Below are 15466 nucleotides of genomic sequence, written 5' to 3' on the forward strand. Positions count from 1 at the left end.
CTTGTTTTCTACTGAATACTCTTTAGACATCTGACATTGAGTCCCACCGAAAGACAGCAGTTCGTTTTTTTGCTGAGGAGCAGCTGAGCATTGTTAGTGGGTGTTCCATAACAGAAAATGTTTTTGTACAAAACTCATCACAAGGTTGGTGGGTGAAAGCTACTCTGTCAATAATTAAAGAAAAATAAGCTTTTTCTCTTTAAAACCTCCATGAGTCAAATGACCAGCATGGTATTGAGGTTTAAGTTAAAACATGTAGAAATGTATTTTGTCTTTAGTTTTCTTAGCTTTCAATAATTCATCTTTTACTTTTCTTCAGGACACTGACATTTTGGAACCAGTGTTGAACGTTGCATCTGTTGCCATCCTCACCATCCTACAAGATGACGATACGTCTGTGCGAGAACATGCAGTTGTGTTGGAAGGGGACATCGTGCTACATAACATTCCAGACCTCTCTACACCCCTGGCATACCTCTTTGGCCTTCTGTATGCCCTCAACGTTGATTATCCAAAGCAGATGAGTTACACCTTTGAAGCAATTCAGGCCAGTCTTTTTAAGCTCGTGGCTGCCGAGGCTCACAGCACATAAGGCCTTTAAAACAAAGCTTTTGCTGTGACTTTTGATCTGGAGGGACAATATGAAGGTCAAGTGGATAGATCATTATTAGAAATGTCCATTTTAGTCAAAGAAATCTATGTTGTTGACAATATATGGTGAGATTTTAAAAGATTTGTTAAAGTGTTGTCCACTTCACATAAAGCACAGAACTGGTGTTTTACCCGTTAGAAATTTTACCATCAATGAACAGGGAACTAAGAACTAAGAGCTCAGGAGGAACAAAAACTGTCAAAGGAAGTCCTGCAGATCCTGAAATCGAGCATAAAATTAGCTTCAGTTTTCTGCCTCTCTGATTGGACGGTTGAATCTGTTTGTTCCTGATGCTTCACTTTTATTCTTATTTTGAATCCAGTCTGAACTTTGAACTACATGATAAAAACTGAGACCTGGAACACATGAGACATGATGGTCCAACTCAAGTTTTATGATGCTGCCTGCAGGACACAAATCATCTGTGGAGACAGATTCAGAGTTCATTAAGAGAAATGTCCTGATGTTCCTGCTTGAAGACTCAACATCAACAGTGTTATGTTTTATATAGGAGGATCAGCACAACAACAACAGCATCACTACATACAGAAAATTTCAAGTATTTAAGGGACATTAACTGAAACATGAAAAATGTTTTTCATAAAATAAAATAAAAAAAAAAAAAGCTAATGTTTCCCTCCTTTTGAAACGTAGATGCTACAAACACTGACGCTGGATGAAATCTAACTGAGGACTTTCAATTTTAGAGAATCTGTAATTCTTCAAATGTCACGAATAATATTTTTATTCAACCTACTTTGTATTGATACTTAATGCAGCAAAACTAAAAAGATCATAAAGAGATAATCGTAACCCCACTCTTGCGGCCGAGAGGGCCGGGCTGTGTGTGTGGACTCAAATGCAGACACAGAGGCACACTGATGTTGTGAAGAGAAAATTATTAGAAAGGCAAATGAAGTCACACTCAGATATCTAATTTTTACATGCGCATGGGCGGTCACGGTCCGATCTGCTCTGCTTTCAAAGTGCGCACAACAGATGTGACAGAAAAACCGCCCAGGGCTTTCAGAGCATTCTTTATTTATACCAAGCAAGCTTACAAAGAAGTAGGAGTGTCATGTTCAGAATACAAAAACATTTCCATAAAAAGAGAAAAACTGTTCGCTTATCTGCTGAAACAGGAGGTAGCTTGGTATGTATAGAAACTTAAACATTTCCTTAAAAGGAGAGTGAGAGAGAGAGAGAGAGAGAGAGAACCGTTTAACTTGTCTGTTAACACAGGAGGTAGTATGTATGTCATGGCATTCTTTACACATATGGTTTCAATTTTCCTTCTTGCGGTGGCTCCAATCCACAAGCTCCTATTACATTTAAAATGAAGCTACAACTTAAACATAACTAAAAAAATCTCTTATCAGATGTGAATACAGTGCTTTATTTACAGTGCCTAGTTTAATTACAATGCAGATAACTGAAGGTTATGAACTGTGAGGCCAAAACTATGAAAAATGAAACTCAGACTAGATGCAAGAGTTTAAGTAGATCCTGGGGAGGGAAAAAGGGGCAGCGGCTTGGGTGGAGGTACACAGAGTCACTATAATGAGAAGAGACAAGCAGTAAGTGGCAGTCTTGTGAATCACAGCTGGTTGATTAAACTATGATGGTTATGGCTTATGTGTTGCAGGGGAAGGCATCATGCAAAGAGGGTGTCCAGGGGGTCCGGGTGAGGAGTGGTAGAGAGAGAATCCACAATATACTTGGAGCAACAGCCCTGGCAGGGAGGCAGGCAGCAGAAGGGCCTCGATGAAGGGAGTGCAACCTGATAGCAGAAAACCAGCATCCAGACAGAGATGCGTATTATTCCAGCTTGTGAAGCGTGACAGCCAGGCAGGTACTATGACAGAGAGAAAACAGTACAAATGCAACTGTTGAGGGATCACAAGAGCATGGCAGCCTAGCACTAAAGCAAGTTAGCTGAAGATCTGGTGTAAGTGCTCGTCTTAAAGGCTGGTGACTTGATTGCAGTCAGGTGTGAAGGCTGATTGGAGTCTCCGCCTGAAGGTGGAGCCATGCAGAGTGGAAAAACCCCGCACTCGCCCGGACCATGACACCCACACAGTAGCTTACAGGTCACAAGCTTAAATCAAACTTCTGTTATTGTTTTTCTTGTTAAACCTTAAATAATTAAAAACCTATTGTCTGTCCATCAGCACCCTGGACAGTTGGATAACACAGAAAACACTCTGACCTAACAGAGATGTTTGTAGGAACATAAGACGAGAGATGTTGTCTGTTTCAGTGAGGACAACAGAAATAACCTAATGGTGAACTGGGAAACAGGATATAAAACTCACCTCTGAAAGAACCTTAACTCCAACACTCTGTGCATGATCAGACAACAAAGGCCTTCAGCTTTGTTATGAAGTCTTCATTAATCTTCCTGCTAATAAATTATTTTCTAGAATTAAACTAGTTTGTCTGCTCCTCTCTCTCACTCTGTCTCATCCAACATCACCTCCTTAGACACATTAAGCATATTATGTCCGTTGGAGAGTTTCAAGACTCCTTAATGTGTTTTTATTTTGCTCACATGACACATCTTTGGTTCTTTAAAGGTGCATACCAACACCAGAATAGCAGAATCAGTCAGATTAGGAGTTAGAAGTAAAAGGAGGATGTGATTTTACTCTGAAACTGACATCACTGATGAATTTAAAAGCGAGGAAATGTGAGAAATAACTGATAGTGATTCAGACTCCAAATATCCTAAAAGCTGCACCTGATTCACACCTGTTTGCTTTAACATCTTTGATCAAGTTCAGCAATCAGGACCTCGCATAATATTTCTGTGCTCATTGAGCAGTGAAGATTTAAGGAAAAACTCAGAAAATAACTTAGTGCTGTGGTTACAAACATTTTAATATTTGTCCTTCAGTTAAAGTAAACAGAAAACAGGTGATGGAGAAGTGAAAACAAAACAGGGATGTTAATAATAATAATGGATTTCATTTATATAGCGCTTTCCTAGGCACACAAAGCGCTTTACAATTCCACTATTCATTCACTCTCACATTCACACACTGATGGAGGCAAGCTACAGTTGTTGGAATTTGTCTGATCACCTGATCACTGACAGGACAACACGTTCTCACTCCCAACTCGTCAAATGTGTGACGCATGGTCAGGCTTCCTCTGCTTCACTTATCGACGTGCAGGGTCCTCTCATTGAATACTGTAACGATGGTTAAATGTTATTTTACAGTGACATGTTGGTTATCTCTGCACACTGTTGTTATTTCTTTAAGATACATGTTTGGTTGTGCTACAGGAAAAAGGGAGTTAATGTGTGCAGGAAGGAGAGGGGGGTCCTTGTTGTGTGACTGTGCGGGGCTCAAGTGAGGTGTTGTACGAGGGCACTCTCCCCGGAGTTAACGGCCCGTTTGCCTGTGTTACCGAATAAACGGACAAACTGAGATACACTGGTGTCAGAAGTGAAGAAAGAAAGAAAAAAAAAAAAAACACCAAAATCGCCCGACACCCTGTTGCTGGCGACGCTGACCGTCACGAGACACGAGGATGTTGCCGGACAACATTAATAAGGAGACGGAGGAGAGGGAGGTTCGTCCGTGCTCGCCTGCCCATAGAGTGAGGGAAACGGCGCTGCGGCTGGATTTTCTCCAGGTTTGACTAGGCTCGGGAACTTTTCGCACAGTGGCCGCGATTCCGGTGGGAGGGAGTCGACCTCGCTTGGCGCGCCGTCACATGATGTAAACAAACATGGCGGCGCCCAGCAAGCTGCGGCGAATATAAAAACGCCATGGGAAGTGTTTATTGCACAGTTTGAGCTGTTAGCTGTTGCAGCTGGCTGGTCTGAGGAACATAAAGCTCTCCAATTGGCTTTGTGCCTGTGTGAGGATGCAGCTGCATGCCTGCTGCTGCTGACCGAGGAGCAAAGGGGAGATTATAATGCTCTGGTTGGGGCACTTCAGAGACGTTTCGGGCAGTATAACCAACCAGTGCTGCTGAGGTCGGAGTTCCACAACAGACGCAGATTGCCAGGAGAGCCCCTTCGCATTTTGGCCCATGAAGTCGAGTGTCTTTGCCGGAGGCCGTATGACAGCATGCCACCATCAGTGCAGGCGGAGTTAGCTCGGGACCAGTTCCTGCAGGCCCTGAGCCCTAAAGAGCTCCGTATACAAACTCAGCTTGCTTGACCGGCCACACTCAGTGCAGCCCTGGAGCTAGCGTTGGAGAGGGAGAGGCTTGCAGGATCCTCTGGGGGCACTGATGACACACATGTGGTGAGGGCTATGTCAGCACCTGTGGAGCAGATGGAGATGCCAGCGGGCCTGTGCAGTTTGCTTCAGACGGCTTCTCTGCAGTCGCCTTCCCCTCGGGCTGGCCCACGCCACCGACCACAGAGCTGCTGGAGATGTGGACAAGTCGGACACCTCATCAGGCAGTGCCCCAAGCTTGCAGCGGTTCAGGGAAACGCCCACGGGCCCGTGTAGGTGGGAGTACACGGGCCAGGGAGAACGACATCCCCACACCACCGCCATTTCCACCCGGTGCGGTCATCGCTGTGGGCTGGACCCAGGTTGGCGACTTTTGCCATGTTCCAGTGATGATTGCGGGGGTGTCCTGTATGGCCCTTCTGGACACGGGGTCCAATGCAACGCTGGTCCGACCCGATGTCGTCCCAACCGGAGCTGCTGTGCAACCAACTAATGTGCGACTTAAGACTGTGACCGGTGATCTGGCCCCAATTAGAGGGAGGGGAGTGTTCCAGTTTAAGGTGGGGGACCTCGGTGTGCCTTATGCTGCCTGGGTGGCTGACGTGCAGGACGCCTGCATCCTTGGGCTGGATTTTTTGCGAGCCATTGGTGGTGTACTGGACTTAGGCAAAGGCTTCCTCATACTCCCTGACGGGAAGAAGGTGCAGCTTATTCCTCCCCCGGTCTGCCCAGCATCTGCCGCGGCGTCCACCTCCACCTCGGAGACCCCCGCAGACCCGCCAGCAGAACAGCAAGCGGGGGAGGAGGAGAGGCTCTCAGCAGTGAGGAGCATCTGGTCAAAGAACTGTGAGGGGCTGACTCCACAGCAGCAAGAGAGTCTATGACAGGTACTAAGAGAGTTTAGTGACATTTTTGCCCTGAAAGAAAGTGATGTTGGCTTGACACACTTGGTAGAGCACGTCATTGAGACCGGGGATGCCCAGCCTATTAAAGTGCGCCCCCGCCGCCTGCCGACAGAGAGTTGTGTGAAATGATGAAGGCGGGCATCATAGAGCCATCTGATAGCCCGTGGGCCTGCGCTGTGGTGATGGTGCCTAAGAAAAACAGCCCAAGGATGCGTTTCTGTGTGGACTACAGACCACTCAACAAAGTGACGAAAAAAGACTCTTACCCCCTTCCCAGGATTGACGAGTCTCTCGATTTAGTAGCCGGATCCTCCTGGTTCTCCACCCTGGACCTGCGGAGTGGCTACTGGCAGGTGCCACTGTCCCCTGAATCCAGACCGAAGACAGCCTTCTGCACTAACAGGGGACTATGGCAGTTCAAAGTCCTGAGCTTTGGTCTTTGCAACGCTCCTGCTACCTTCGAGAGGCTTATGGACAGTGTGCTGGCTGGCGTCCCACGGCAACGGTGTCTGATCTACCTGGATGATCTTCTAGCACACAGGAGCTCCTTTGATGCTGCCCTGGATGCCCTGAGACAAGTGTTGGGGAGGGTGGCAGCTGCAGGACTGAAGCTGCACCCCGACAAGTGCCACTTCATGAGGAGGGAGGTGGAGTTTCTGGGCCACAAGCTGGGTCATGAGGGCATCAGCACTTTGAAAAAATTCACACCATTACTGAGTGGCCCACACCAGCGGACCAGAAACAGCTCAAAAGCTTCCTAGGACTGGCGTCTTATTACAGGAGGTTTGTGAAGGGCTTTTCCTCTATAGCTGCACCACTCTTCCGCCTGCTGCAGAAGGACCGTGACTTCATCTGGACCCAGGACTGTCAGCAGGCATTTAACACCCTCAGAGACTGTGTTGTTCCCTCGGGGACGAGGAACTTATTGCTGGGTATTGTAACGTTCTTGCGAACGTTACAATACTATAGAGCTCCCTAAACGTTGACGACAAGAGATTCCCGCGGAAGAGCCTGTTGTCCGTATATTTATATATTTCCAAAATCACATTGTAGTGACGTATACAGAACACAATAAATTATATAATTAAACAACTACCTGAGAAACAGCAGATACAGCAGATAAATTAATTATAGGCTATTACTTTTGTATCGCATTGATGGAGGGAGTGATGTATGCTGGGTAATGGCACAGCTAGCGACTGGGTGACTTTATTCACCCGCTTCGGCTGTTATCAGTCCATACAATGGACGTTATTAGCACAAATCAGTCCCATAGATATGGGCCATCTCCTGCTAGATTGTTCAGAAGGTTGTTATCATCCATCCAGATGGAGGATCACTAACAGGAGCGTGGGAAGACTCCAGAATCCACTCTGGCTGGAATCCGGTGGATACAGCAGTGTGTACAGGTAAGACCGTTTAAACGGACAGCATTTATAGAATGACTATTAAAAGTCAGCGAGTGTCAATAATGTTAATGTGGCTATGTCAGTAATACAGCGAGTGCTAATATAACAGCTTTAAGATGCATTTGTAGATATTATTACGTGTTTTACCGTCTTTATGGTGCTAGCTTAAAGTTACGGTGTAAACGTCAGCTTATATTGTAGTAAAGCTGTTACTGTTTAAACGATGTTAGTACAGAAATATTAGCTTCTGTCATGACTAGGGATGGGTATCGTTTAGGTTTTATCCGATACCGGTGCCAAACCGGTACTTTTGAAACGGTGCCAGTGCTTAAACGGTGCTCAAACCGGTGCTTAAAGAATGGAGAACACAAACTTTGTCCAAAAACCTCTCATGTTCAGCTGTTTTTTTGTAAAAAGATAACAATGTTAGCCTTTTCTGCAGCTATGGGGCATATATGGTATCACTCTTGGCTGGAAGCAGTGCTTAAACAATGGAAAAAACACAAACTTTGTCCAAAAACCTCTCATGTTTAACTGTTTTCCACTTTTTCTTTGGTCATTTTAGCCTTTTTGGCCAGGGTGAAGGGAGCATCTGCCATCAAACAAGAAGACAGCCGCATGTAGCTATGATGATGTTTGCTAGTTCACCTTACATGCATTAATGTAATAACGTGGTTAGCCTACTCAACGTACATTACACACGAACAACATTAAGCTACTCACACAGAGAAGAACGGCGGCTGCTGCATCATCATCCATCATCATTTCTGCTACACTGGCAGGGCTAGGGGCCAGGACTCTCCTCTTCGGGTTTTTGGGGGATGTTGCTCCGGGTCCGATAACTGGCAACCCACCCGCAGTAGATGTGCTCGGTGTGAGGTCTCGCAGCAAGCTATCAAATACGGCGCATTTCTCGGCTTTTTAAAAAAAACGCTATGCGTCGCCAGGTGTTTCATCAGATTTGAGGTGTTACCTCCTTTGCACAGTATCAGCTTAAAGCACTTGTTGCAGGCTGCTGAGTTTGCATATTTTGCTGTGAAGTACAGCCAGACTTCTGACCGCTTCTCCTTGGGCATTTTTAATCTGTAGCTCTGCTCTAAAAGAACGTACGTACCTGGACCCGCCTACTATCCTCGGAAACGTAAAATGATTGGCTAGAATCTAAAGTGTATCACAGCTCAGGAAAAAAAAAGCACCGAAATAAAGCACCGAAATGTGCGCTGCTTCCCTAGTCATGACTGATGAAGTTACTAGTTAATAAAGTTTCCATTAAAGTGTTTAATCGCAGCCACAGATTGACAGCAAATATCTCGATTAGCTTCAGTGCATCTGTAATAAACATGTACAAGTTTCAGTGCTTCGTTTAAACTGTATGATACTTATACTGACCCAGGGTCAGTGTAAAATACAATCCTAGCTGTGTGAACAAAGCCTGGCTCCTTTAATCCTGCATGACAAACCTCAGGATGCAGGTTATTATTACTCTTTCCTGCTGGCACACCTGTCACACCTGAGAGTCAGCTAGAAACTTACAGTGACGTGGACATCATGCAAAGACTGCCAGACTCTGTAATACAGTAAATGATCAGTGACTCAGGTTAACACTAAACTTTAAACGGTACCATCCATGCCAGCTTTTCATGTTTAAGGTTGTCACATTTATTTTCCTAGTTCCTCATTTTATGTTCAGTGTCGTGTCGAATTGTTTTCCCTAGCCCTTAGTTTTTTTATTCTTTAACAGCCAAAAAGACTGCTGGCTTTTTGTTAAGAATGTTTGCCTATATGTGTGTGCACTTGGGTCCACTACTTTGCACTCTACACGGTCTGCCGATCTTGACAAGTAGTTTCTTAAGCTACCTAGACTAATATTATTGGGGCCTACTATTTTTAACCAATTATTAAACTTGCCTATCTCCAGATTTAATGTAAACAATTAAAGTACACAATACCATTTTGTCTGTATTTTGTCATATCAAACATTTGTTTTTGATCACAGCAAACAAAAGCAATTTTCAGTAACTGAAACTTTCATAGGAATTTAAATAATACATTAAATTACCACAGAACTTTACACAATGCATTTGAAATACAATAACATATCTTTTGGTTCTTTTTTCCAGCTGAAGTGTGCAGAATATTTGCCTCATATGGTAACAGGGTCCCTGGCAACCCTTCCATTGCTGCACGACGTCGATCTACATACACAAGATCTTATTTCTGTTTGTCCAAGATTGATCAGACTACAGCACCGACAAGAGAAGAAAAATAATTTCTTAGTGCTGCTGGCATTGGGGAGCAAAGAATTACCTTTTTTGGTAATTTGTTATATAATAGTTGTTGGTTGATGAGCCACTGTTATATCCCCTCCAAATTGTTTTACAGGTGATGAAGCCAGTGCAGAGGAATTTCGAAGTCATATTCTGGTTGCCTACCCAAAACTAAATGGTTGTGGAGGGTTTGAGCTTTTAAAAGTTTCTGGGTTAACAAGGAGCAAAAAGCTCTCTCTGATACCTTGCCCAAGGACAGGGTATACCATAAAATCTGTCAGGATACATCTCAAACAATCCCTCATCTACATCCGTCCGATGCAAAAGAACATCGACACAACTCACACTAAGTTATTCTGTGGAGATACTGTTATACAGTATTCTTTGTGTTCTGTGTGTATAATAAAGACAAGCAATAACTCACAAAAACTTCTAACAATAGGTTGAACATCAGACTGGCGGTTCTGGTCCCAAGGAAAAATGTCTGACGTGTTCAGAAGAATTCTTTTTCAGTGAACTGAAGGATCATGTCAAACACTGCAAGTATGCACTATGCCTTATCTGTATTATACATATTTTTGTAGATTGAATGTCCAGTTTTAATGTGGTCCTCTGTAATTTAATTTCTTTTTTTACTTCAGTAGCTTTTTGGAAATATTTTGTAAAATGTAAATGCTATGTACAATCTGTTTTCTAAAGGTCTCCAACTGAGATCGACACAGCATTACCTGACATTTGCCATCCAGTGAGCCCAGATAGAGATAACTCCTCCTCTGAAATAGGAATCATTGACCTAACAGATGACCAAGTTCTGGTAAACACATATTTTATTATATGTTATATTTAATTTTACTTACCTGTTTGTGTGTGTGTGTGTATATGTAAAAGAGATTGCTGATAAGTAAAATCTCATCATAGTATACTTGATTGTGTTTAAAACTCTAAAAGACATTACACTGATGTTTAACGTGCGCAGAAAAAAATCTTTTTCTTTGTCTTCTTTCTCCTCAGGAGTCTTTGGATGAATGGAGAACCATACGTTCCAGCAGGATCAAGAGTACCAAGACTGCTTGCTTGCAGACCAAGAAAAGGTACACCTCAAAAAGTCTGTAAATTTTAATGTTTATTCTACAATAGGGAGACGTAGTTTTCCAGCAACACATATCCAGCTTTGTTTGTATGGGCTAAAATTGTGGTCATAAATTATTTTACTTGTAAATTACAAATTTAAGAATCCAATCAGAGAACAGATGGGTTTGGCTGACGGTGGGGTGATTTACTGACCTTTTTGGTTTACAAGGTTACAAAAGTCAGTTCACAACTACACATTTGATTTACAAGTACAACATATTTATGATCATGATTTGAGCCAATATGTTTGTTCTGCATCTGAAGAGTTGGAAAGTTTGACTTCTCTTGTTTCTTATTTTCATCACAGTCTGACTTACAGAAGAAGTCCGTTGAAATGGAAGAGAGACAGATAAAGGTAAATGTTTAGAAATAACGTTTTAGAGATGACGAATAAACCAAGGGCATGAGAAGTTCCATCATTAGAGGTTGGTGCATCCATTATTACTTCACTGATATGCTCAGAGTTGTTTTCTTTCTACTTTCAGGCCATATCTGAGAGGCAGTTGAGACTGACTGGTGTTCCAGAGCAAGCTCATGGCATACCACTCAGATTTAAATACCCTAGCGGCATTACCAGAACAAGACGATTTGTCCTAACTGAATCCATTCAGGTTAGTAATTTGTTCACTTCATCATACACACTCCAACTAATTTGAAGATGTTTAGGTTAGGAAAGTTGTTTGATTTTTATTTTCTGTTTATGCAGATATTGTTTGACTTTGTTGGAGAACATGAAAATGCCACAGAATATTTTCATATTCAAGATGCTCTCTCAGCAACATGTCTGGTACGTTTCTGGATAATAACATCATAAGGTCACAAACGCTGTATGTCCACTGGATTCAACCTGAGTCTCCAGAGGTGAGAGCTAAGATTTGTTATTGTTTAACATTTGCAGTTAGACTACACAGTATATTTATTTTGGACTTTAAGGCGCAAAGGGGGGAAAATAGAAAATACAATATGAATATTTAACTATGACAGGGCCTTCATCCAATCCTCAAAATAAGTTCACTCTCCAACTGGGGAGATTCTGTCATCCTCTATGTAGTAGGTTTATCAGAGAAACTTTGGAGTCTTCTCCATGCACTTCATAGCCACAAACTGAGACACAAACTGTTTCATTCAGACAAAACTTCCAAAAATAAAAGCTTAACAACATAGTCTATGCTGTGCAGCCACTTCATAAACGCTTTGCACAACATACAAGAGCCACCTCCACGGGACAAGACTCGGCTGTCCGTCTGCATCTGCGTCTGCATTTTTGGGGTGTCACTCTTCACCATTTCCTCAATTGTTTTAAGCAAAAATAGTCTCCCAATAGAACTGAAAATTCTCCAGCTGCACTTTTTAAAAACAAGTATTTATATCTCACTGAAATGTTGCTGTGTAGCTGAATATCTCGCATTTTAATTGTAATGATATTATTTTGAAAAGAAATAAGACAAATATACTTAGAAAGATTTTGATTTTTTGAAGTGGGATGTGAAACATCTTCAAGAAAGTTCAAGAAATCACGCTGCTTATGCAACATTTACAGTGATGTTGTTCACAATAACAATAGGTTAATATCTACATATGGGTTTTAAACTTTTAATGACCCTTTGTAGCACTTTAACAAATAACAATGTTTTCGGTGTATTTTGTCAATGGCAAGTTGATTGATTACTATATACTGATTTTATACTGTTCCATACCTTTCAAAGCTATTTATACAAGATGCGTCATTCATCCATTCACATCAGCAGTATTTCGAAAATTATTTATCTAACTTATCAATATGTATCTATGATCCGAGAGCAATTTGGGGTTATTACTTTGCCCAAGAACATTTGGCATGTAGACTGGAGCAGCCAGGAATCAAACCAACAACCCTCTGATTACTAGATGCATACTTGATTAAAAGGATGAAACTATGCAGACACTTTTCTCTTTCTAACTCTTTGCAGTTTGTTCCTGCACTTGATTACAACGATCATCAAGAAGCTCCAAGCTTTAACAACCAGTCTTGTTCCCCATTGATTGTTTCTCCTCCTGCTCATGGGCGATCTTTCTCTCCCAAGAGGTATGTTTGCATTTGTTAGTTATTAGTCACATTTCTTTACCTAACGTGTGTGGTGATACAAACTTAAAAAAAAAAAATCTCTGTAGTGGTAATTGACTTGAGTTTACTTCATGTCACTGGATTAGAAAATTATTAACAGTGCATGTGCCAGGGAATTTGTATGTATTATGTCACATTTTGTATCTCTACACAGGGCTGACCTTAAAACCACTCTGAATGGACTTCGGGCGAAAATTGATAACACTTCATGCCCTACGAGTAATCAGATCAACATATGCAGAGACTACACTGGCAATGTCCACAACATAATGAAAAGTACCCTGCAGGCCTTCAGATGGCGACGTTTCAAAACTTAAAAGAACCTGTAATTGATTTAAAAACTAACAAAGAGATGAAGGTTTAAGGTTTGGGATTATTAAAGATGATCCATGTCTTTTGAATTGGAAAAAGAAAGGGAGTGAAATAGAGAATGAAGTATCTAAATGGGACAATAAAAATACAAACTATAAAGCACGTGTGAATATCGTGAAAACACATGAAGTCTCAAAGTTGCTGTTGTTACGGGCCGCAGGAATGGTGCCACAACAACAAAGAGGAAATCCCTGCAAATACAGGTAAAGTTCAGGAGCTATGAAGACACAGTGCACTCTGTTTGCCTCTCAGATTGCATCTCTTATTCAAGTTTCAATAAACATGAACAACATTAACAATATCCATGTGTGCATGACTCTTTCAGTCCCAGTGTCCATATCTGTCCATTTTCCAAAGTCATAAGCAGAAGAAATAAATGGTTTCACACTCTACACTTTCCACTATTTTACATGTGCTTCATGTGATGAAACCATTTGATGATGGAACCATGAGTTGTAACATGGAGGGCGCTGCTCTTGTGGCGACCTGCAGCAGGTGTTTATTGGCGTTTTCTTTCTCTTTTTAACTTTGTTTTAACTCTGTTCTTAACCATGGTTTTAACTTTTTGCCGAGATGGAGATCTTCTACACCTTAGTTTTATTGTTGTTGGCGATATTCACCTGGAGTCATTCACTCTCACTGACAATCACTTATACACGTGAGGAACTACTTGGATTACGGTGGTCCTGTTTGTCTATGTACGACTCTTCTAATGCTCGGACAGATGTGATTCTTGGTGAGGATTTATTTCCCTGGTCAAAGTCTAATTTTGGAAAGCCCCGCCGCTTGAGAAAACGCGGAAAGAAAGGCGGCGTGCGTCAGCGTGTAAGAAAACTTCGGAGGAAGAATCGTGTTCCTCTGCCTTCTATGATTCTGGCCAGTGTCCAATCTCTTAGGAACAAAACAGATGAATTACAAGGAAATGTGCTTCATCTACGGGAATACAGGGAGGCTTGTCTGATCGCGCTTACCGAGACATGGCTGACCGATATGGACAGTGACACTTCACTGCGAATCAGCGGCTTTGGGACCCCTGTCAGATTGGATCGGAACTGTGGAGTAACACGCAAATCTCACGGAGGAGGGGTATGCTTGTATATCAACCAGGGCTGGTGTAATAATTTTACTGTGCGGGAGCGGTTGTGTCTTCCTGACATCGAGCTCCTTTCAGTATCTGTCAGGCCTTTTTACTTACCGAGGGAGTTCCCTCAAATTTTTGTCACTGTTGTTTACATTCATCCTAAAGCTGACGTTAAAGTTGCTGCTGACGCCATTTTTAAAGTGGTACACAATCTGCAGACTCTCTCACCGGATGCTCCTAATTTTATTCTTGGTGATTTTAACAATTGTAATCTTAAGAAATCACTGAACAATTTCTTTCAATATGTCACTTGTCCTAGAAGGCATAACAAAACGCTGGATTTGTGTTATGGACCAATTAAGGGGGCATATAAGTCTGTGGCCGGACCTGCGCTAGGTTCTTCGGATCACAATGTTATTCACCTCCTCCCTGCTTACAGATCTGTGATTAGGAGGGAGAAGGCCTGTGCGAAGCGGACTAATGTCTGGACAAAAGACAGTTGTGTTGCCCTTCAGGGGTGTTTTGATTGCACTGACTGGTCCTTGTTTCAAGAGAGCACTTCTGCTTGGATGAACTCACTGATGTGGTGTGTAGCTACATCTCTTTTTGCAAAGACTCTGTGATTCCAGTCAGAGAATCTAAGATTTTCCCTAATAACAAACCGTGGCTCTCTAAAGATATTAAGGATCTGATTCTTAAAAGGAAAATTGCTTTTAACGAGGGAGACGTTCCCACTGTGAGAATATTGAGGAAGGAGGTGAGGGCTGCAATAAAGATTGCCAAGATGAGGTACAGAAATAAGATTGAAGCAGAACTCAGCAGTAACAACCTCAAAAGAGCTTGGCTTGGTATGAAAACAATGGCAGGGCTACACACGAAAGGTAAAAGTAGCATTACCTTAGAGGGGTTTACCTCTGACAAACATCTGGCAGACAGTCTTAACAGTTTTTACCTTCGTTTTGAGAACTATGACTGTTCTAGGCAGACCAGCACACTGAGGGAAAAGACGATCACTCCCCCATCAATTTGTATTGATGAGAGGGGGGTAGCTAATCTTTTTAGACACACCAAAAGCAAGAGTCCTGGACCTGACAACATCTGTGGACAGGTACTGAGAACTTGTGCTGATCAGCTGAGTGGGATTTTTCACTATATCTTCTCACTTTCTTTAGAGCTACAGACAGTACCTAAGATTTGGAAACATGCTATTATTGTTCCTGTTGCTAAGGGCAGTTCTCCTAAGGCACTGAATGATTTTAGGCCTGTGGCTCTGACTTCTTTAGTGATGAAGACATTTGAGAAGATAATTAAGAAGGAGATTTTAATGCAGGTTGAACACCATCTTGACC

At 42.4% G+C, this 15466-nt stretch overlaps 1 protein-coding gene across 1 annotated transcript; it reads left to right on the forward strand.

The window, feature by feature from the left end:
- Positions 1-9095: 9095 nt before the first annotated feature.
- LOC146390426 (uncharacterized) lies at positions 9096-13313 on the forward strand. Its single transcript, XM_084923506.1, has 8 exons — positions 9096-9972; positions 10129-10243; positions 10441-10520; positions 10868-10915; positions 11046-11171; positions 11267-11421; positions 12510-12625; positions 12819-13313. Exons 3-6 carry the CDS (start codon positions 10455-10457, stop codon positions 11372-11374), a joined length of 348 nt encoding a protein of 115 aa, XP_084779632.1. The 5' UTR covers positions 9096-9972; positions 10129-10243; positions 10441-10454; the 3' UTR covers positions 11375-11421; positions 12510-12625; positions 12819-13313.
- Positions 13314-15466: the final 2153 nt, after the last annotated feature.

This window comes from Perissodus microlepis, chromosome 3 (genome assembly GCF_051167445.1).
Source record: "Perissodus microlepis isolate ML-2025 ecotype Zambia chromosome 3, ASM5116744v1, whole genome shotgun sequence".
In the NCBI taxonomy this organism is placed as follows: Eukaryota; Metazoa; Chordata; class Actinopteri; order Cichliformes; family Cichlidae; genus Perissodus; species Perissodus microlepis.